This window comes from Podarcis cretensis (genome assembly GCF_951804945.1).
Source record: "Podarcis cretensis genome assembly, chromosome: 1".
NCBI classification, from domain to species: Eukaryota; Metazoa; Chordata; class Lepidosauria; order Squamata; family Lacertidae; genus Podarcis; species Podarcis cretensis.
Genome location: NC_137170.1, coordinates 76,976,783 through 76,998,340, shown reverse-complemented (window position 1 = coordinate 76,998,340; position 21,558 = coordinate 76,976,783). Strand labels below are relative to the sequence as shown.

The 21,558-nt window shown below is 43.6% G+C and overlaps 1 protein-coding gene across 1 annotated transcript; it reads left to right on the top strand.

Moving 5' to 3' along the window:
• Nucleotides 1-280: 280 nt before the first annotated feature.
• On the top strand, nt 281-21,237 carry SYT8 (synaptotagmin 8). The gene is made up of 9 exons (XM_079987467.1): nt 281-516; nt 5,615-5,745; nt 7,967-8,127; nt 8,517-8,612; nt 9,717-9,884; nt 10,654-10,821; nt 16,470-16,587; nt 17,523-17,656; nt 19,188-21,237. Exons 2-9 carry the CDS (start codon nt 5,637-5,639, stop codon nt 19,419-19,421), a joined length of 1,188 nt encoding a protein of 395 aa, XP_079843593.1. The 5' UTR covers nt 281-516; nt 5,615-5,636; the 3' UTR covers nt 19,422-21,237.
• Nucleotides 21,238-21,558: the final 321 nt, after the last annotated feature.

Here is a 21,558-nt window from a genome sequence, read left to right as displayed (position 1 = left end):
TTTCTTCTCCCATCCAATCTGCAATCAGTTTCAAAAAAGACCTGTAACAGAAAGCAGTGGAAACCGCAGAAAAGATTAAACTCTAAAGACTAACTTCCCTCCAGCAGGTCTTTTTCTATTGATGCAAACTAAACGTGAATGCAGATGCCCATTAACTCATGGAGTCTGTTAGCTCTGTCACAGTGCTGTCTGGGTCTCTTATAATATTAACATCTCACTGGGCAGTGCCCAGAGTTCCTGTGTACATAGTTTAACAACTGAGGTGGAGCTGACCAGAGCCATTCCTATCACCTTTCTGGTTTCTCAGTTGACAAAGAAGAATTTCCGGTTTAGCTTCTGCTTTACACAGAAAAGGCAGCCAATTCCTGTGGTTGGGGATCAAATTCAGTGCACTGAGTTGAGGGTCAACAAGTTTTGCCACAATGTGCTCCATTCAAGCTCTGAGGTAGGAAGAGAAATGGCTAAACACCAGGAAGAAAGATTCTGTTAAGCTATGATGAAGAGAAACTAAAAAAAAGTAAGTGGTCTTGCTTCTGTTTCCAATTAATACTCGCATTTTTAAAAAATCAAAGCTGTCTGCCTTACCTTGATGGCTATAAAGTTATTACATACAGGGTTTTGGGGGGTATTTTTTTTTAAAAAAGGAATTATATATTACAAACTATTTTTGAAAAACAAAATACATCAAGAAACGTATTCTGAGGATTTAAGATATGGGTTACATACCAGCCCCCTTTTTGCATTTCAGAAGTGAAGCTCAAATTGGCATTGTTGTACGAATGCAACAATATTGCAAAGGAATTAAGTGGATGTGAAAATGATTTCCCATGAATTTGTTAATTATTTGGTGGCTTAGGCAGATGTGTGACTCCCCAGCCTTCTAAACTGTCATCATCTGGTATGCTTAGGAGCTGCCTATGGTTGTTGTTGTTGTTGTTATTGTTTTTGAAAAACTGGATTTCCCTGAGATCTCTGATTGGTTTCATACAACCGTAACCGTAACTGGTTTCAACTTGTCATAGTTTCCTGCCTTTTAAGACTGAAGGTGATTTTGTGGTGAAGCCAGCTGAAGGAAATGTAACCCCAGGTTTTTTGTTTTTTTTAAGGGTCCATAGGTGGGAGAATTATAACCCAGTTAGCTGCTCTGAATAAACTCTAAAAATGGAAAGTCTTTTTAGAGTTAAAATTACCAAGCACAGAAGCACAATTCTTCCAGAAGAAACGTCATCATGGCTTCTGCAAAAGCAAACCCTCCTGTCACACCAAACTTTTAGCATTCTGAGAGTGTCAATGAACATTTGGAACAGGAATGGAAGATACTGGCATCTCAGAAAAGACTCCTGAGTAAACTTAGTTGCCATGGCATAAGAGTAGGGGGTCCTCTTATGGATGTGTAACTGGTTACAGGAAGTAGGAAATAGAAATAAATTGTTAGTTTTCAGAATGGTGGTATGTAAGAAGTGGGGCTCCAAAGGATCAGTGGGGCCAGTGCTTTCTATCTTGTTCATAAATCTAGAGTTAGACTTGAACAGTGAGGTGGCCAGCTTTGCTGACAACATCAAGTTATTTCTATGGAATTTGGAGAATGAGGGCAGTTCACAGTCAAGCAAAATCTGCTTGAACCAAAATGAATGAGTGTGCATACTATCAAAAATGATGCATCTGTAATACCACCTTCAACACTCTCTTAGAAATTAATGTCTTCTTCCAGCCTGTACATCTTCTCCAGGCCTAGGAGGAGAATTATATTAGAAAACAATTTTCTGCTTTGTTTAATAGTGGCATGTTTAATGGGGGCACATTCATTTCTGATCTTTCACAGCGCCTCGTAGAGTAGTGTGCAATCAATATTTCATTGGAAAGGACATTTTCATGCATTTGTTACCCACCATCAGATGTAAACGCTCTTACATTTCGGTACTATCCAGAGATAGAATCACTGAAGCAAAAACTTCTGTTTGAGCTTCAGCAGCTAAAGCGGCAGCCTATTCAAGCAAGTGGGTTTGGGCTAGCCAGAGCTTGGGGTCCTCTGAATGTTGCTGTTCCCCTACTGCATTGGCAACCTGCAGCTGCAACTACCGTCATCCATGACCATTAACTATGCTGGCTTGGGCTGATGGAATTGGAGTCCACAAGGACCTGGTGGGCTTCACAATCCCTGCCCTAGAATGCCCTACTCACACCTGGTATTGCTCTTCTATTGTAGTGGCACTGTTTCCAGAGACCTCACAATGTCAGAGCAGGAGCTGCAGAGGCTGGCTTCCTCTCCATTCTTGTTCTCATCTCAACCACCCAAAGTCTACGGCAAGGTGCTCTTGGGACATGTTAAGGAATTTCCACCAAGCTCGTGCAGCAGGGCTGATGGCTGCTGCTGCTGCCTTGCCACTGGATGAAAGGCAGCAGCAAAGGGACAAAAATTGCCCTTAAGGCAGCATGGGGACACCAGAGTATAATATGGAGAGCAGAAGATTAGATAATAGATTCAAAAAAGGGAGAACTGCCACAAAACATTTCAGTGAAGAGTGGTCCAGTTTGGGGTTCTAACCAGACAGTAGCAGTAGTGCAGGTATGGCTGTGTTGCCCAACTCATTTTGCAATTCTGCAAGTCCCTGTCAGTTACTGGGAGGGCATGGGGCAAGGCAGGGCAAGGCAGGGAGCTCAGCTCAGCATGGTGCAGGCGCAGTGTGGGGAGCACTGGATTGATTCCGCTGCTGCACTGCACCATGCCAAGCTCCCTGCTGCATTGCCCCATCCCCTTCCCTCTCAGTAACTGGCAGTGATGTGCTGTACTGAGAAGTCAATAAAGCTATGCAGCCTGCACAGCCCCGCCAGCTACTACTGAAATTAACTGGCAAAACCCTTTCCAAGGATGTTCATTTCTGCCCACTTCAGCAACAGTCAGTCAGCAATCTGTGGCTATTTTGAACATGTTCAGTACCCATTGGGTGTTTTGGGGTCTGCCCAACCCTTGCTTTAGGGTTTTCCATTTTTATACTTCCTTAAGGTTTCTCTGAGCCTACTGATAACTCCCTCTGCTGCCATTTAGGTTGCATAGGAATCCACCTTTCTCTGAGTTTGCTATTATTGTATAGGACATTATTAGTATTATATTGCTATTATTATATAGGCTGTATTATTTAGGAGTATAGCTTGCCTGATATCTTGGGGAATCACAACCCATATCAAAATGTGCATTCTTTGTGCATTTTTGTTCTGGTTGCTATGTGCTCTTGTTAAATATTGCAACACTAAAAGTTGCTTATTTTGGTTCTTCACAGTGTACAATATCCTTTGAGAGTTTCCCCTATTCCCCAGGGATGGAGAGGTACAAATATGTGTTGGGAGTTGTGCCCTTACAGATCATTATTTCCAACTACCTCCACCAGAGCAAAACACACAGTACAGTTTCAAAGATGTGCTTTGCTACGTATGTCAGAGTGGGAAACAAGTCACATTTTCTTATGGTGGAAGTGGTGAACTGCACGGCCCCACAGGCCCAAGTATTTTTTTTCAAGTGGGGGGAACAGGACCCAGGGACCACCTACCACTTCTGTCTGTGGTGGAGTGGTAGTAAAGGTATCCACTGTAGTGGTGAGAATAATGATCCAAACAGAGCTGCATCTAAGAATTTTACTGGGAAACTTGGGGGACAGACTTAGATCTATATGCATATGTATTATATTATGTTGGCTTGGATGGTGAAATACTGCAGCTAAGAACTAGGAATCAAGACATTGACTATCCTGGAGTGTGCCTGAAATGCAGGAAGACTGGATTGGGTTTGGGGAAATAAAATTCAGCCCACAACCGAATTGAGTGGAAAGATGGGCAAGAGACAGGGGAGCAGTGGTCTGAAGTCATGGGTGAAGAGAAAAAACCCTTTACACACTTATCCTGCGTGCACCTCAGGAAGGCATTAGGGAGTGGGGTCTGCAGCTGGTGCTTCCAGAGGCAGCCCCACAGCCTGTGGGAGTGATTTAAAAGCCTGTGAGTTATGGTGTGGATTTGCCTCTACTAGTACAGCCATCCTGGCTGATTTTTAGCACTTGGTTCCTACTTATTTTAGTGGATGATGCTTTGGAAACAAACCTAGCTGCTGGAATGCATTGTAGTCTGTGGATCATATGAGCTAAGTGTGTATCCAGACTCTGGCAAAAGAAACCCCTCTGCTGATATTAGGTCAAACCTGGGTCAGCACAGCTCTTCTCTGAAGCCCGCATCCTGGCCAAAAGTGGAAGCCAATGCAGTCTGTGGCTGCCCAGCTTAAAGGAATCACATGTAATGCGTAGTCTCTTGTGATTTGGCTTCTTGCCCTTCTGTTTTTTAACCTTCTGGATGCCTAATGCATTTCAAGGGGAGGAAGCACCATCTTGTTCTATGCCTCAGGCAACAAAATGTCTTGGGCTGGCCCTGTCAAGGATAGTTCCTGTGTACTTAGTAATGTTATGCTAGTGAGAAGCCTGAAAGCATCAGCTTTTCACAATCAAGAGTGAAGCTGAACGATCATGCAGTTATGAATACGTAAGAGCATTCTGGATGCCCTATTGCAGGGGCAGCTAACCTGTGGCCCTCCAGATGTTGTTGGACTCCAACTCCCATCAGCCCTAGCCAGCATAGCCAGTGGATAATGGAAGTTGTAGTCCAGTAATGTTTGGAGAGCTACATGGTCTCCAACCCTAGCACAGAGCATCTATCAAGAAAAAGGTGTCAACCTTAGACACAGGGCAGGCCCCAATGGATGGTGCTGTGCAATGCTCATGATCTGTGTTTACAATTTTTTAAAATCTTCACCTTCTGAAAGGAAAGTTGAAGAGGCAATCTCTATTAAGGAATGTTGTTTTAAAAACCATCCTTGCACTGATTGAAAAGCATGGCTTGCTATTTCCAGCTGTGTTTTGTGCTCGCTTACAGAAATGTTAACTCTCAGTATGAGTGGATGTGGGACAGGAGCCAAGCTAAATAAGCAAATACATTGATGCATCTGCCGCCCTGATTTGACGTGCCTCTTGTGAGTGTGTTCCCAGGGTGGAGTTTGAGTTTCAGACCTTGTTCTGATTACAGAATAGGTAACAGGCAATATGCAAGCAGGTAGAAGGGAAGGAAAAAGTCCATGTGTCTTAGTCGTTTCTTGTGTATTATTAGCTAGGACTTGGCTAAGTAATGTGAAAATAATGAAAATAATCCTTATTTAAAAAGTCCCCTTCTCAAATTTGGAAATATTCCCACTTCTAAGTTATATCAGTTCAAAGAAATACATATATTTTGTTGGGGTGTTCCATTTTGGGGTGGATCAGGACAAATGAGTCTTCCAGAAAAGTTAATCTGCTTATTCCTCCCTTATTGGACCTTAGGATGGCCCCCCTCCACTCTGCACATGCTCAGAGGAGGAGATTTCTATTATTACTTCAAAGTTTAGAAAGCTAGATGTAGCTACAAAAGGATTGTTTGTGGTACTTGTTTATTTTTCTTTTCTTAAGGAGGTGGTATTAAAAATGCCTTCTGATTTCTGGTTCAAATTAGGCCCTTATTATGAACTTTAACCTGCATAGGTGAGGTTGGAAGATCATAAACTTTTAAAGGAAATAACGATGCCATTTGTTTTTCCAGCTTGCCTCTTGCCTTCCTGAGCCAGAACAATGTCTAACACCAGCACTACACCTAGCAGCCCCAGTAACCTCACGGCAACCACTGCTGTGACCACTGCTCAGCCAAGCATCATTGAAGATTTTCTTAACAAAATTCCATGTGAGTGCATGAAAGGGTGGATGGGGTGGACTCAAATGTGATGTTTAAAGGATTGCTGGAAGATCTTGTCACGGGCCTCATTTTTATTTTATAAGTTAAAGCCGTTGTTTCTTCCTGTTTTAGCTTCCAAAATATGTGTATGTGTTTTAACTGAAATTCACTTGACTTTTTCTAGAACATGTTGTACAGTTCATTAAGGAAATTTCAGTGCAGCCCATAAGGACAGTAATTTCGTTGGCTAATTCAAACCAACTCAACATATGCAAACACACCCCATTCCTCTCTACATTGACTTGCTATATTTGCTCTCGAGGCACAATGGAGTACAATTTTTGTAGGTCTGCACACATTGGAGAATACAAGAAGAGCAAAATCTTCTCCACAAGATTAATTGAAATGAACAGGAGTTACTCATTGTGTTCTCGAGCAACTTCTGCTCACTTCAATGGCTGTTGCACAGCTGATCATCGTGGAACATTTTGCCTCAGGAGTTCTTGACAACTCGAACCCTTCAGATGGTCAGATTCCTGCCTCATCTTCACTCTTTTCACGTCTCTTCCCTCATGCCTTCTCCCCATTTCCCTGAAAATATGTGAGGCACCAAACAAGAATAACAAAGAGAATTGTGATGCTATCATCTAAAAAGAAAAAAGAAAAGGAAGATGTTTGGCAAGAAGAGACACACTTACCTTTTGGCCTGCTCTTTCCAGGCACAGGTCCCTGCAAAAACCCACTATATAAAGGTGAAGTGCAACAAATGGCAATTTGGATTTTCTGTGGATTGCCATTTGCTCCAATTCAGCTTTAGAGAGTGGGTTTTCACAGGAAAAGCTACAGAGTGGGGGGAAATCCCCAATGCTTGGACACAGAGCTTTAAAGTGTGGACCTTGCCTGGAAAGAGCAGAGGAAAGATAAGTGTGAATTAGCACACAGTCAAGTTGAGCATACAAATCACTGATAGTCATTTATAAGCTATGGCCACCACTGTGTTCCCATTGGTTGGTTTCTTTCCATTTCCTTTTCAGTCTATTATAAATTGACTTTGACAACATAAAGTGAGAGAATAAATTATTTGGCTGTTTTCGTGAGGGAGACTGCATTACACATTTTGCACAAATGAATTTCCTCTACTTCTTCCAGAACAGTTTCCTCTAAGGGGAACAAGCATGGGGAGTAACTATGCCATCTGGTGGTAATCATTACAAGAATTAAAAACAAAAGGGATTACCTCAGGAACTGTTTTTTCCCCCTTGAAGAAGAGCAGAAATTAAAAGGATATACAAAAGCACCATAAAAAATAGTTTCTATTTTCCTGATGGCTATATGGATAGGACTGTAAAAGCTTGGATTTCAACATTCCTGTCTGATCAATTTATAATTTGCCATTTTATATTGATTATTCTGATAAATTGTGTTAATTGAGTTGTTTGCTGCTTGCTGCTTTTTGCAGGACCTAAAAGCAGAAGGATATAAGCCAGTAAGTGAAATGAAACAAATGAAATAATTTGCCTGCTGATAGGAGGTGATACTAGAATTCCCAAAGATATTGACTGCATTTGGATGAGCATATCTTGGCTTAATAAACCAAGGTATGAAAAAGCCTGTTGTTTGTGCACAATTAAACCAGGAAGTCTCTTAATCATACTTTCCTATTTTGTCCTGATTTGGAAACCATGGTTATCAGTTTTGGAACAAGCTAACATATTAAGTCAACTTCAAACCATGATTCAACATCCTGATTTGTTCTGAATGAGGAAGCTATGGTTTCCAGCTACAGTAAAGGTAAAGGGACCCCTGACCGTTAGGTCCAGTCACGGATGCCTCTGGGGTTGCGGCGCTCATCTCGCTTTACTGGCCAAGGGAGCCGGCGTTTGTCCGCAGACAGCTTCCAGGTCGGGGATTTGAACCGCTGACCTTCTGATTGGCAAGCCCTAGGCTCTGTGGTTTAGACCACAGCACCATCTGCGTCCCAGATGAAACAGTAAACTATGGTTAATTTAAGACTTCCTGGCTTGTTTGCTCATGATGTGAAGGAAGGGGCAAAGAGGCTGCTTGCTAATCTAAGATGTGAATGCAAACATTGCTTTTGGGCAAGGATGCTTTATTAATGTGCACTACACAGAAAGTAAGAATGAGCACCTTTCTTTCTTTCTTTCTTTCTTTCTTTCTTTCTTTCTTTCTTTCTTTCTTTCTTTCTTTCTCCCTCCTAATGCTGGGACAGTACCCAGATGGGCTCTCATAGCTATTGCTGTCGCAGTGGGCCTGGTCCTCCTCCTCTTACTCATCTGCATCATCAAGTGCTGTTGTTGTAGGAAGAAACGCAAGAAGAAAGAGAAAGTCGCCTTTCCCAGCACCAATGGCTCACCCACCCAAGCCACTCTGGTAGGTCTTATTGCTGCCCCGTTGTGCTCTGGTGGGGTATGCTATGCACAAAGCAGAGGCAAATTGGTGTGGGGCAAATTAAGAAAACGTAAGCGATCTTCTCAGAGCTTGCTATTTGGGGAAAGCCAACTGGAAAGAGCAGTCTACTTGTTTGGTTTGTTTGCGTTTGCTATTGGCACTCTAGTTTTCACTACTTGGTTCCAAAATGGCTGTTCCTTAATGCTCACTCATAGCAACTATATTTTTGATTGCCATTAATGTACCAGCTATGGATTTTAAACTGATATTTTGCCTCCAAGTGAATATAGAGAAATACAATATGCTTAGCAAACTGCCTCTTCTGTCTTAAAATTGTCCATAAAGAGAGGGTGCTGCTGTCTTGACAATAGATCCAACCTGATATTGATGACCTGGAGGGTGGACTGCAGAATGAGAAACGAGGACAGCTGCAATATTCTCTGGAGTATGACTTCCGTAGCCAGGAGGTATGATTCTCAAATCCCAGGGTGAAATATTTGTGACCCTCTTTTATTATAAAGCTATATTATCACAACCTCTTCCTTTCCCCCTCCTTCCAGCGTTCAAAATCTTTCATTTTCACATAACCAGATTTATATCCACACACACCCCTACTCCACAACAGAGCAATCCTAAAATGGTGGTGGGGAGATTTCATGCCAGAGAAAACATCCTAATGGCACTGCTCCTCAGCTGCCTTTCCTGGGAGCTTACAATTGCTCCCTTAATGATCAGTCCCAGCCATTGTCAGTATAGCTGGCTTTTCCTTCATTCTCACCCAGCCCATATGTCTGAAGCTGGAGTCAGGAGGTCAGCAATAAAACAATAAGCACTCGATGTCAGTGAAGTTAACTCTTTAATTAAAGAAACAAAACAGCTCTGTCTTAGTGGTCACAGCAACCTTTCCGCAATGAAGCAGTTGTGAGGATTGAAGGTCCCCACCTGCCCACCGCGCTCTAAGTCTCTTCCTCCCCTGGTTCCTTCCGCAGCAGCCTAAGGCTCCATCATCTTGTCTCTCTTTGTTCCACCCTCTTCATACCTCTTCAGGTTCTGGGAATCCAGAAGGGAGGGGAGCTGGTCACACCGGGAGGGGGAGACTCCATGTCTTCTTTAGCAGCCTGCCTCATCTCTACCTCTTGGCCGCTTCTACTTCTGCCTCTGATTCTGGCCTGCCATCTGCCACAGCCTCTTCCTGCTCACTAAACCCTGTTTTCTTTTCAGCTTCTGACACTTCTTCCTGCTCCCTCTTCTCTCTCTGACCATGCATTGCCATCCCACCACCAATCTCCAGACTCTGAGCCTTCTTCCCCATGGGGTTCCCTTGGGGGTTCACCAGCTGGTGCCTCCCCCCACTGCTCTGCATCGAGCCAGTCATGACACCATAGCTTACATCAGTTATGCCATCCTAATTTTTTTCATCTGATTCCTTCCTATCCTCTGCTACTCTCTTGCTTTTCCATACCATATGTAGCCTTGGTTTCCCCACTTCAGCTGTAGCCTATTTCTGCAGTGTCTAAGGGTATGTAAGCCATTCTATGTTGTTAAATGCTTTGGTGTTGATTCTCTTTAAGATGAAGGTTGGAGTGAAGCAGGCGGCAGATCTTAAGGCTATGGACAGCGGAGGCACTTCTGATCCCTATGTGATTGCCTACTTGACGTCTGATATGAGGAAGAAGTATGAGACAAAGGTTTACCGTAAGACACTGAACCCTGTTTTCAATGAGAGCTTCATTTTTAAGGTAGGAGGTAGTCACCTCTATCAATCAGTTCATTGCTCCACTTATATCCATTTTAGCATTGCAGTGTGTAGATTTGTTTATATTATGCAGAAAATCAATTAAAAGACCTTGGGGAAAAGGAAAAGAAAAAATCAACATTACCAATCTGGTGTAGTTTAATTGATTTGACTGAGATTACACCCCCTTAAATGGCCAGCAAATTGTTTCGTTGAGACTAATATCCTGAGCTCACGTGATAGCAAGCATAGTGTCTTCCACCTGGCAATAGGCAGGGCAGGGTGGCATTGCTTACTTGGCTTCCCAACACTGAGGTCATGGCCACTTCAGGGGTGAAGTGGGAGGCAGGCTGGTGCCACGTTGGCACAGTGGCAAGAGCTGAGTACCAGTTGGTGTGGACAAATGGCATTGATAGTTATTTCCATCATACTCTGCTTATAAGCTTCCTTGGGTTATCTTTCTGTCCATTGTTGGAGACAGTGCTATACACTGTGGACTTTCATCCCAGTCTGTTATGCTGAAGTATGACATTCCTGTATCAAACACAATAATTCTTGCATTAAACCCATAAACTAGCTGTGGGGAACCTTTGGTCCTCAAAATGTTGCTGAACTACAACTTCCCTCAGCCCCAGCAAGCATGGCCAGAGGCTAGGGATTCAGCAGCATCTGTATGGCCACACCCACCATACAACTTTAGGCAGGCCTACAATTTGGGCCTACTGGAAAAAGCTGGAAATCAGTTTGCTTTCTCCCTCTTTCCTCCTTGCTAGATACCCCAGGCAGATATAGCAGAATCCACACTGGTGATGCAGGTGTACGATTTCAACCGCTTCTCCAAGCATGACATCATTGGTGAGATGCGGATCCCTCTTGGTGATGTTGATTTGCAGCACGTCATTGAGCAATGGCAGGAGCTCACTGAAGCCAGCAAGATGGAGGTTGGTATTATCAAGCAGTGTGGCAAATCCTCAGGGCATTGCAAGTGTCTCCCAGAGTGGGTTACAAAAAATTATAAAAACAAAATGTGAATACAAAAAACTAAAATAAGCTAAACGTCACTGTGGTAAAAGCAGCACAAAATGGTGTACGGTGTTAAAGTTGCATCTAAAAAACTTCTGCAAAATAATTTTAAGGAGTCTTTGCCAGGCACTGAAATGACAATAAAGCAAACAGCAGGTGAGTCTTTCTGGGAAGAGTGTTCCACAGGTAGGATGCTACCACTGAGAAGGCCCTTTCAGGTCCTCAGATGATAAGCAGCCACAGGAAGCCTTCTACTGAAGATCTGTATGTATGATTAGGTTCATGAGGAGATAGCACCCTTATCCTATACCATGAAGTGCTTTAAAGGTCAAAAGCAGCATTTTAAGTTGGGAAACAGGCTGGGAGCCTATGTAGTTGGCTTAGCATAGCATAGGTGCAATCCCACTTATTCTGCACTAATTGCTGTCTTCAAAGCACAAACAGTAGTCTAACTTGGTGGTTACCTGGGCATGGAGAACTGAGCAGATATGCTCAGACTGTGATTCTGAACATGGTATGGACAACACAACAGTGCTTTTTGATGTTGTGACTTAGTCCTATGCTGTGCAGCAACACCTGCCTTTGCCAAGGATGCCAACTTAGCTAGTTTAGCACAGGTTTTCACTTCTGCTGTGGCAGATGAAGCAACAACGTAGGGCCAGCGTGCACACTGTTCAGAGGGGAGTTATTTCTCATTCCCCCATGCCCTTGCAAAACCTGCTGGGGCAAGCCCACAGATCAATGTACAGGATAAAGAAACTTCTTCCATCAAAATATCACATCACAAAAAGGGTATGTTGTTAGCTTGAAATTCTGTGAAAAGAAAATGCCAAATGGATCCATTTAATCACAATATCAACTGATTTGACCAATGACGTCCAATCAAAAAATGCTCTAATTATACACGCTTCATTATATAAGTTGATTACATAAGGAGTTTGCCATACTGGAAGTTATATAATTTCTGCCACTTGCAGGGTGGCGTATGTTGCAAATTGTGCTAATTTTTTTGTAGGTTGGAATGCAAATCCTTTGCAGTCTGAGAACAGTGTGCCAAAACATCAATTCTAATTTTGGTTCTGATAAAACCAAAGTCTTTTTTCCATTCTGTTTTGTAGAGGTTTTGAAAAACAAAGTATGACATAGCGTGTTTGCTGCATATTCACCTTTTATGAGGCAGCAAAATAGGATGCAAAGCCAGGGGTGAAGGAGAGGCTATGGTCAGAAACAAAACAGCATAGGCTATAACTGAAACAAAATAAAAAAGAAATTCCTTCCAGTAGTACCTTAAGGTAAAGGTAAAGGTACCCCTGCCCGTACGGGCCAGTCTTGACAGACTCTGGGGTTGTGCGCCCATCTCACTTAAGAGGCCAGGGGCCAGCGCTGTCCGGAGACACTTCCGGGTCATGTGGCCAGCGTGACATCGCTGCTCTGGCGAGCCAGAGCCGCACACGGAAACGCCGTTTACCTTCCCGCTGGTAAGCGGTCCCTATTTATCTACTTGCACCTGGAGGTGCTTTCGAACTGCTAGGTTGGCAGGCGCTGGGACCGAGCAGCGGGAGCGCACCCCGCCGCAGGGATTCGAACCGCCGACCTTTCGATCGGCAAGCCCTAGGCGCTGAGGCTTTAACCCACAGCGCCACCTGCCTTAGAGACCAACTAAGTTTGTCTAAGGTGCTACTGGAAGGATTTTTTTTATTTTGTTTCAACTACGGCAGACCAACACGGCTACCTACCTGTAAATAGGCTATAACTGTTAAACACTTTCTAAAATACCTTGTCTGAGGAATACTATCAATAAGGGGTGTGGTCAGCATGCAATTTCCAAAAAGATAAGTTCCAAGACTGAAATTGTATGGAAACCCCTATACAATGAAGCCTTGTCCATCAGTTTTAAGTATATGAGGACAAACAGAAGTTGCTCAGTGACTGTACATACTTGTATGTATTTTTCTGTATTATATAATATTTCAAATCTGTTTCTTTAAATACAAGGCTTTGCCAAGCATGGAAAGGGATGTAATGAATGGATGTTGTTAAAAGGAATGTCTGCATGGCTGCAGGATTGCCAACAGCAGCAAGAGATTTCTTTTACTTATGCCGCTGGGATAAAGCCAAGCTCTAACTTTATATCCGACTACTTATTGTCATAAGGGTTTGGGAACAGGCACACACTATATAGTTATTATTTAAATCAAGATATTTTTTACAAAACTTGTTTCTGCTTTCATTCTCTTATAGAACTAACTAATCAAGAAGTGCCCAGATTGACAACTGGATCACTTCTAGCTCAGACAAGTAGCTAGAGAGCCATTTTCAGTTGTAACAGCACTGCTAATATTGGTCATATCTCGTATACCTGGATAATAAAGTCTGGAAGGAAGGCCTGTTCATTAATTCTAAGTATGTACAGACAAGCTGAAGTTGTCCAGAATGCACACAGCCTCCTTGACACAAACCTGTGGCTGCCACAGGCTGAGCTGGCCATATAAAGTCAATCTGAGGTCCCTTTGAGTCACAGGAGCAAAGTGCCTCCTAGGAACTGACACTTTCTAGAGGGAACTGTCTCATCAATAGTTCGCTGCCTAGAGGCTATATAGAGGAACAAGGAAGGGCTGGATCAGGGATGGTGCACTGGGGCTCTCCAGAAGTTGTTTGGCTCCTGCTTCTGTCAGTCACAGCCAGCGCATGGCCAATGGTAGGAGATGATGCAACATCTGGAGAGCCACCATCCTTGGGCTAAATAAGGGCATACCAACAACAAGGGAGGGAATGTGTCAGCAAGTAGCCCACTGAATGCAGAGGCAGATGTAAGCAGGATGTGTGAATCAACCTGGAGTAGCTACTTCCCTCTGGGTCCATATGCCTCACCTCTCCCATGATCATGTATCCTGCATTCATACTATTTCGGACTATGAAATGTAGTTTAATTGTATTTAACACATAACTAATCCATAGTAAGTGAACATGAACAGGTGTATCCCAAACAGGGAACATTAGGTACTCTGAAGGGTTGTAAGAAGCAGTGCCCACAGGCGTTTCATTAACATTTACCATTTTGTCCAAAGAGTAGTAGTCATGTCATCTATTGCTCATGACATTCCTTCAGACAACTGAGTTTCAATGATTAATCCCTATTGTTTGGTGATAGCAAATGCCAATGTGCCTCAGGATAAAACTGGCTTTCTCAATCAATCAATCAAACAATTTATTGTGTATAGCCAAAGGCATTTACAATGAACAGCAGAGGGCAAAAGCAAGGCTGAAATCACACTGGCTTTCTGAAGCACATCTTTATTATCCCGAACCGTTGAGGAAAGGCTAAGGAAGCTTTAACTGAAAAAAAATGATCATGCGCTGCTTGTGAATTCCCCATGGTTCCTGGCTGGTAGTTACTGTAGGCAGAGAAATGAGTTTGATAGTATCTTGGCCCTAGCAAGGCAATTCTTATTTTCTGATTACTGCTGTGGAACTTGTATATTTCTCTTGAGCAGAATGTTGGGAATGTTATTCAGCCCAAGGGCTACATTCCCTTCTGAACAACCTTCTGGGATCCAACGGTGGCTGGGGCCAGAGGCAAAAGTGGGCGGTGCAATAAACATGAATGCTATCTTTGCGCAGTAGCCTCATTTCCACGCGCACACACACAGACACACACACACACATAATTCTCCATCATGCAGAGCAAGCAGGGCCATCAGAGTTGAAGGACACTTTCCAGCCAACCCAAAGCACTCAAAGAGCGGTGCTCTGGGGAGAGTCTTGAGGGCTAGATAAAGCAGACAAGAGGGTCACATTTGACCCCAGACCTGGGGTTCCCCATCCCTGGTCTAGAGAGCCCTATGTAGCAATGAATATAGCAGATAGGATACAACAGCTTAGGTTGTGCAAAGACCTAACATAATTAGAAAGCTGAGGCCAATGTACTCTTTTCACAAACCATTGTGTTTTTTTGGGTGGGTGTATTCTGCAACATGACCTTGATGTAATAATAGTGCACTAGGGGCGGGTTTATACTGGGCCATACACATGCCAATCCGGTTTATCAGTTGTTCCATTATACTTCCCCAATGTTATTACAGTACAGTTGTACCTTGGTTTTCGAACAGCTTAGTTCATGAACAACTTGGAACTTGAACGCCGCAAACCCGGAAGTAGGTGTTCTGGTTTGCAAACTTTGCCTCAGAAGCCAAATGTCCAGTGCAGCTTTCGAGGCTTTTGAGGCTTCTGATTGGCTGCAGGACACTCCTACAGCCAATCGGAAGCTGCACCTTGGTTTCCAAATGTTTTGGAAGTCGGACGGACTTTCAGAACACATTCTGTTCAAAAACCAAGGTACGACTGTATTGCCATCTGGAGGGGCACTGTAAACTATATCACAACAATAATGGGACACCCCCATCCTTAAATGGAATTTTTCTGCTGTGAAAAGCTACTTGTATGTCAACAGAAAGCTATGCTACATGCTCAAAAATGAAGCAAAACTTTTGCAGGAGCAAACAGCTTTAAAAGCAGAATCACACATGGCCACACTGATACCGCATCTCATTCATAATACACAATGAAAAGGATGTCTGGAGGGGTCCTTGTTTCCTCTAGAATCAAATTCTGATAACACTGATTCTCTTGGTCTGTAGCAGAAGCTGCTTGTGCACAGTGGTGATTGATTGATTCCCATGACATCGCAAACCCATATTCCCAAGAAAGTGTTTCAACTTAAAAATATATATTGTGGTTTGTTTAAATAAATAAAAATCAAAGCGATGAAAGAACATTCCATCAAATAAACTAGCAGGTGGTACAATATTGATATAATAGGAAGGAAGGCTTCTTGCCTGGGGGTGGGGAATGACAAGACAGATGGTTGAATCAGCATTCAAATTGCTCTGAAGTACAGGAGAAAAATCATTTTCATTTTGTGGAAGAAAACTATATGGCAACCCCTTTCCCCCCTACCCCTTAAAGGTATGCTTGTACATGCCCTTAGAACAGAAGCAGTATTATTCTCTAAATGGCCACATGGAATAATGTTTCCAGCCAATACAGATGTCATGTGGGCGATCCCTCCCAACTTTTAAATAGCCATGGGCTGCTTCAGTTTTGATCAGAGTTACGGGTACTGCCAAAGGGGAATTCATGACATTTTCTAGAACTAAATCACCCCCTTAGCCAAAACTGCTATCAGCCCTGCCTGAGGTAGTGGATAGAGACAAGTACATGGTTAGTTCCTTCCTGTAATTTTCCCCTTAGTGTGGCTAATAACAGCTTCATAGGAGGGTCCATTTAGATTGGAGGGAAATGGCGTGGAATCAGTTTGATTTGAGAGGAGAACATCTCTGTGCATAGTTGGAGAGCCCTTCTTTCATCTCCGTCTCATCGCAACTGTCCTATCTTCTTCTGAGGTCAGGGAAAGGACTTTGAAGAACAGTGATCATGCCTTCCAGGCAGCTTGAGACCTGGACACTCCACAATTGGGCCTTCAGTTTCTGCTCTTAGTTTGTCAGTGGGCTGTAAAATGTTATATTTAACCTTTCTCCTTCCTCCTGCCTTTTTCTTCTTGTAACAGCAAGAGCGCCTTGGGGAGATTTGCTTCTCACTCCGATATGTTCCCAGCACCAGCAAATTAACTGTGGTCATCGTGGAAGCCAAAAAGCTCAAGCGGATGGATGCACATGGCCTGTCAGGTAATGGGAAAGGATAGCTGGAGCTCACTGTTCAAAGTGAAGGGATGTGAAATAGATGTAGGGGCCCCTCACATGAAGTCTGGAAGGCTAGGATCATCTTTGACCTACTGCAACCTGGAGGACACCATGCCAGCTATCTTGCCCTGACTTCCCACTGCCCTTGAAAATAGGAAAGATGCCTTGATCATAAGAGCTGCACACCTATCTCTTGTGCCATGACAGAGAATGTGCTTGTCTTCTGCTGCTGCTGATATTCAGAACACGCTGCTGGAACAATACTTTAGGGCAAAGATTTACATCTTAAGATAAGGGAACTGTGTCAAATCCGAGTGAGTCTTATTTTTTAGAAGCTAGCAAGGAATTATCCCTGCCTTCTCCAAAAGATATCTGAACAGCAGTTTAGTCTCAGGATGACCCTTTAAGGAAGGACAGGCTACATCCAAAGCTCAACAAGACGACTCAACACGTTTCACGAGCAAGAGATTTGAACCTGGGTTCCCACTCCAAACCCAACACCGAGTCCTAGACACTGTACCACTAGCTGCTGGCAAAGCTAAGTGGTGATAAAGGAGCTAGGAGAGGGGTAGGGAACTTGTATCCCCCCAGATGTTGCTGGATTACAACTCCCATCATCTCTTGCTGCGTTGCTGGGGCTGATGGGCATTGGAGTCCAGCAACATCTGGAGAGCCACAGGTTCCCTGCTCCTGAGTTAGGATGTGTGATGAAAGTCCAAAAGCCTGGGATGTGGTGCTAAGAAACCCTTTGTAAGGTTGGGGTCTTGTGGAAAATGGTCCCATTTGGAATTAACTTGATTTATAAAGACCTCAGAAAGAGACCTTATTCAGTACACCCCCCTTATATTGTAGGAATATATAGATTCCTTCTTCAGACTGTCAACAGTTTCTGACTTTCCCCTCTCCCTCCTTCATCCCAGATCCCTATGTCAAAGTGCAGCTTATTCTGAATAAAAAGAGATGGAAGAAGAAGAAGACAAGTGTGAAGAAAAACACATTACATCCCTACTTCAATGAGGCATTTGTTTTTGAAGTGCCCCTCAACTTGATCCAGGTATGTTTCCTCTGTCCAGAGGACACCATTTCATGGCAGACACATGTTTCTAGGGAATTAGCATTAACCAAGATATCTTTGCTTGTTGCCTGTGCAGAGGATCTTCTACAAGCACTTCTCTTGTTACACTGAAATAAGCTTTGATGGCTACAGCTGTTCTTGCTGTTGCATATCTGTTACTGAGCCTCTCCTTCTCTACCAAAGGCTAATAGTTGTTTTGCACATAAGAAAACTTACACAAAACTTACAAATAAAAGAATGTCAACACCATATTCATATCTAGCCCCACAACACCTTCATTAATGGTGCGAAGCTGTAGCTCAGTGGTGGAGCATCTGCTTTGCGTGCAGGCTAGGATAGACCCATCTGAAACTCTGAAGAGCTGCCGCCAATCAGCGTACTGAGCTAGGTGGACCAAGGGCCCGACCAATGGCAAGACAGCTTTCTATGATTTCTGCAGCATCATGGGGGCTGCTTTTCCATGGATTCAACCCATGGCGTTGGTGCAAAGTTTAAAGGCCTACTACCATGGGGACATGGCCAATGGCACAGGTCCTTATGACGCAGTTGTTTCCTGTTTGGGGTTGGCGCTGACAGTTGGATGGTAACTGGTATGTCCAACGTCCTGGAACAGTTGGGTGATAACTGGTACTGATGACGTGATGGTGGCCTTTAAACATTTCCCGCAGTGCAAACAGATAAATTCCATGCCACTACTATAACATCTAAAGCAGGGGCGGGGTGTTAGAATTCCTGCTCCATGATTATAGTCATGGGATTGTTGTCTATTACATGACGGTATATGTTTTGACTCCACAGAGTGGGACGTGACAGAGACAGGATATTTGTGTTGCTGTGTTCCGTGAAGTGGGACTATTGTCCTTTGTTCTCTCTCTTTGCTGTCTGATGCTAGAGAGAGAGGGAGCCATGTTGCAGTGCTCCATGTGTGTTTATGTGTAAATAAAGTAGATTAGCCAAAATGCTGAGTTTCTGAGGTCTGTTACACAAGCTGCAAAGACTCTGCAGATCCCTAAGTATGCCAATGTCTGTTGGCATTGGTCGCTGTGATGTTCGGGCAGAAGAAAGCTTATGGAGCTCCTGAACGATCAACCAGGAGGGAGAGAACATGCCAGTTGGGCATGTGTCTCTGACAGGGTCCTACTCGAGACTAGGACAAGCTCCTGACATGGGGAACCTGTGGCCCTCCAGATGTTGCTGGAGTACAACTCCTACTGTCCCCCTGGCCATACTGGCTGGAATTGTTGGGCATTAGAGGGCTACAGGTTCCTGATCCCTGATCTAGAGAGCATAACAGCACAAAGGCAACCTTATGGGAAGAGGAGGATATGCGGTACATCGTGTCTGCAATGTGATGAAGCTTTCCCCATTCATTGTTAAAACTACTTTAATGTACCTGGAGGTCCACACTGGGCATATGCTTCCTGAAAAGAGTACATATTCCTCAAAGCTTCCATACTGCCCCCTGCTTCTTTCTATCCTCTCATCTCATTGCTTTGTGTCTTCTTTCCAGAATGTAGACCTGGTGATTTCTGTCTGGGATCGTGACAAAGTGTCCAAAGATGACCAGATTGGGAAGCTGTTTCTCAGCTGCCGAGCAACAGGCAACCAGCTACGTCACTGGTCGGATATGCTGGCCAATCCTCGCAGGCCTGTGGCACAGTGGCACAGCTTGCAGCCCGTGGAAGACGTTGACAAAACCCTGGGACTGAAGACTCGCTTCAAGCTGCCACTACCGAACAGCTAAGAACAAAACAGTCCTCTCCACTGGAGAAGATAACCCCAATGCGCTTGGCTAGTAGGAAAAGTTTGCAAAGGAGCAGCTGGTAGCAGAAATCACAGTGTAGCATCATGATCACTTAGTCAAAAGTGTTCTGAAGGAGAATATTGATCGCTCTTTGCTTGAACTCAGACTCTAAAGGATATTTATCTTGGATGAGTGGGAATCCAAATGTGTGTACGTGTCTACAACCCATCACTATGGAATCCAGAAGTCACTGTTTCATCATGATGAAGAGACGCAAACAAAATTCACAAGGCTGTACTAGCTTGAATTTAAAGAGGTGCTACTAACAGGATGTGCGGAAGGCCATGTGCGGACATGTGTGGAGCAGGAATTTCCACTGGGCCTATAAACATATTTGCAATCAATGCTCATTGCCCATGTTAAAAATCTTAAAAATGAGGGAACACACCCACACATGCCCACACATGCGCATATATATATATATATATATATATATACACATACAGTGGTACCTCAGGTTACATACGCTTCAGGTTACATACGCTTCAGGTTACAGACTCCGCCAACCCAGGTTACAGACTCTGCCAACCTCGGGTTAAGAACTTTGCTTCAGGATGAGAACAGAAATCGTGCTCCGGCAGCGTGGCAGCAGCAGGAGGTCCCATTAGCTAAAGTGGTGCTTCAGGTTAAGAACAGACCTCCAGAACGAATTTAGTTCTTAACCCAAGGTACCACTCTGTGTGTGTGTGTGTATATATATATATACTAACAGCTTGCTAAATAAAAAGAGACAGGTTAAATTGAAAGAATCAAATAAATTCTCCTTTCAACATTGCTGCTAGGTATTTTAGACAGGTTTCAGAGGACATAAGAGCCTGCTGGATCAGGCCAATGGCCCATCTAGTCCAGCATCCTGTTCTCACAGTGGCCAACCACATGCTTAAGGGAAACCCACAAGAAAGTCCCAAGCACAAGAGCACTCTTCCTTCCCTGTGGTTTCCAGCAACTGGTATCCAGAGGCATTATTGCCTCTGCCTGTGGAGGCAGAGCATAGCCGTTATGGTTAGTAGCCACTGATAGTCCTCTCCTCCACGATTTGTCTAATCTTTTAAAACCATCCAGGTTGGTGGTCATCACTGCCTCCTGTGGGAGCGAGTTCACAGTTTAATGATGAGCTGCATGGAGTACTTTCTTTTTCTGTAATAACCAGGTGTATGTGTGCCTGCTCTTTAGAGTATACCAAGAAAAAAGCACACCAAGAACTCTGGCCAATATAAGTTTCAATAGTGGGAGTGGTCCCTACTCGCAAATCAAAAGTAAATTGTAACAAAAACTAATTGACTATTGATTTACAATTGACTATTGATTTGCGAGTTATGGGGATCTGAAACAAGATCTGTGTGTGAATTCTCAGCAACAAAAGAAAGCAAGCAGGGAGGGACAAATAAATCTTTATGGTTTCAATTTATTATGTTTGGGGCCAACAAAGAATAAATATGCTCAGTGTGACACAAAGGAGCATGCTATATCATTATTTTGTTCCAGCTGGGTACATTTGCCGCTTACGTTGCCAGAGACATGTATGGATTGCAATTGCCACCTGCCACTACTATCAAGTGTGTCAATAAATGCTGCAATAACTAGGAGAAGATCCTGATTCCTTCTGCTACTAACCTCTTTGGAAGTCAAGTGTAGCTCAGCATTATGCCACTCTGTCTTGTTCCTACCCCTGGTACTTCTTCTTCGCTATCCCTGCAGGGTTTATTGTCCACAAATGGATTTGTGAGATGATATTAAAAACAGGTTCTTCCTCTTATTTGTGGAACAAGCAAGCAAAGACATTCCGTTTCTGGATCTCAGGCAGTGACGTCTGCCATCATATAGAGAGCAGTATCTTGGATACCCAAAATGAGCAGTGGTCCACCAATCGCAATTGGCTCTGTGGAGGAGTAGACCCTTCATAAATGACTGGGGCTGCTCGGCTGTTTGATTTACTCAAGCAGCCCCAGCAGGAGCTGCAAACTGGCAAGTTTTTAGCAACAAGGAAGCAAAAATAAAAACCAGTTCATCAGTCTCGGACACTCCTGCTTTTAAAGCTAGGTAAGTGCCATTATGTATATTTTCTTTTAGCAATTCT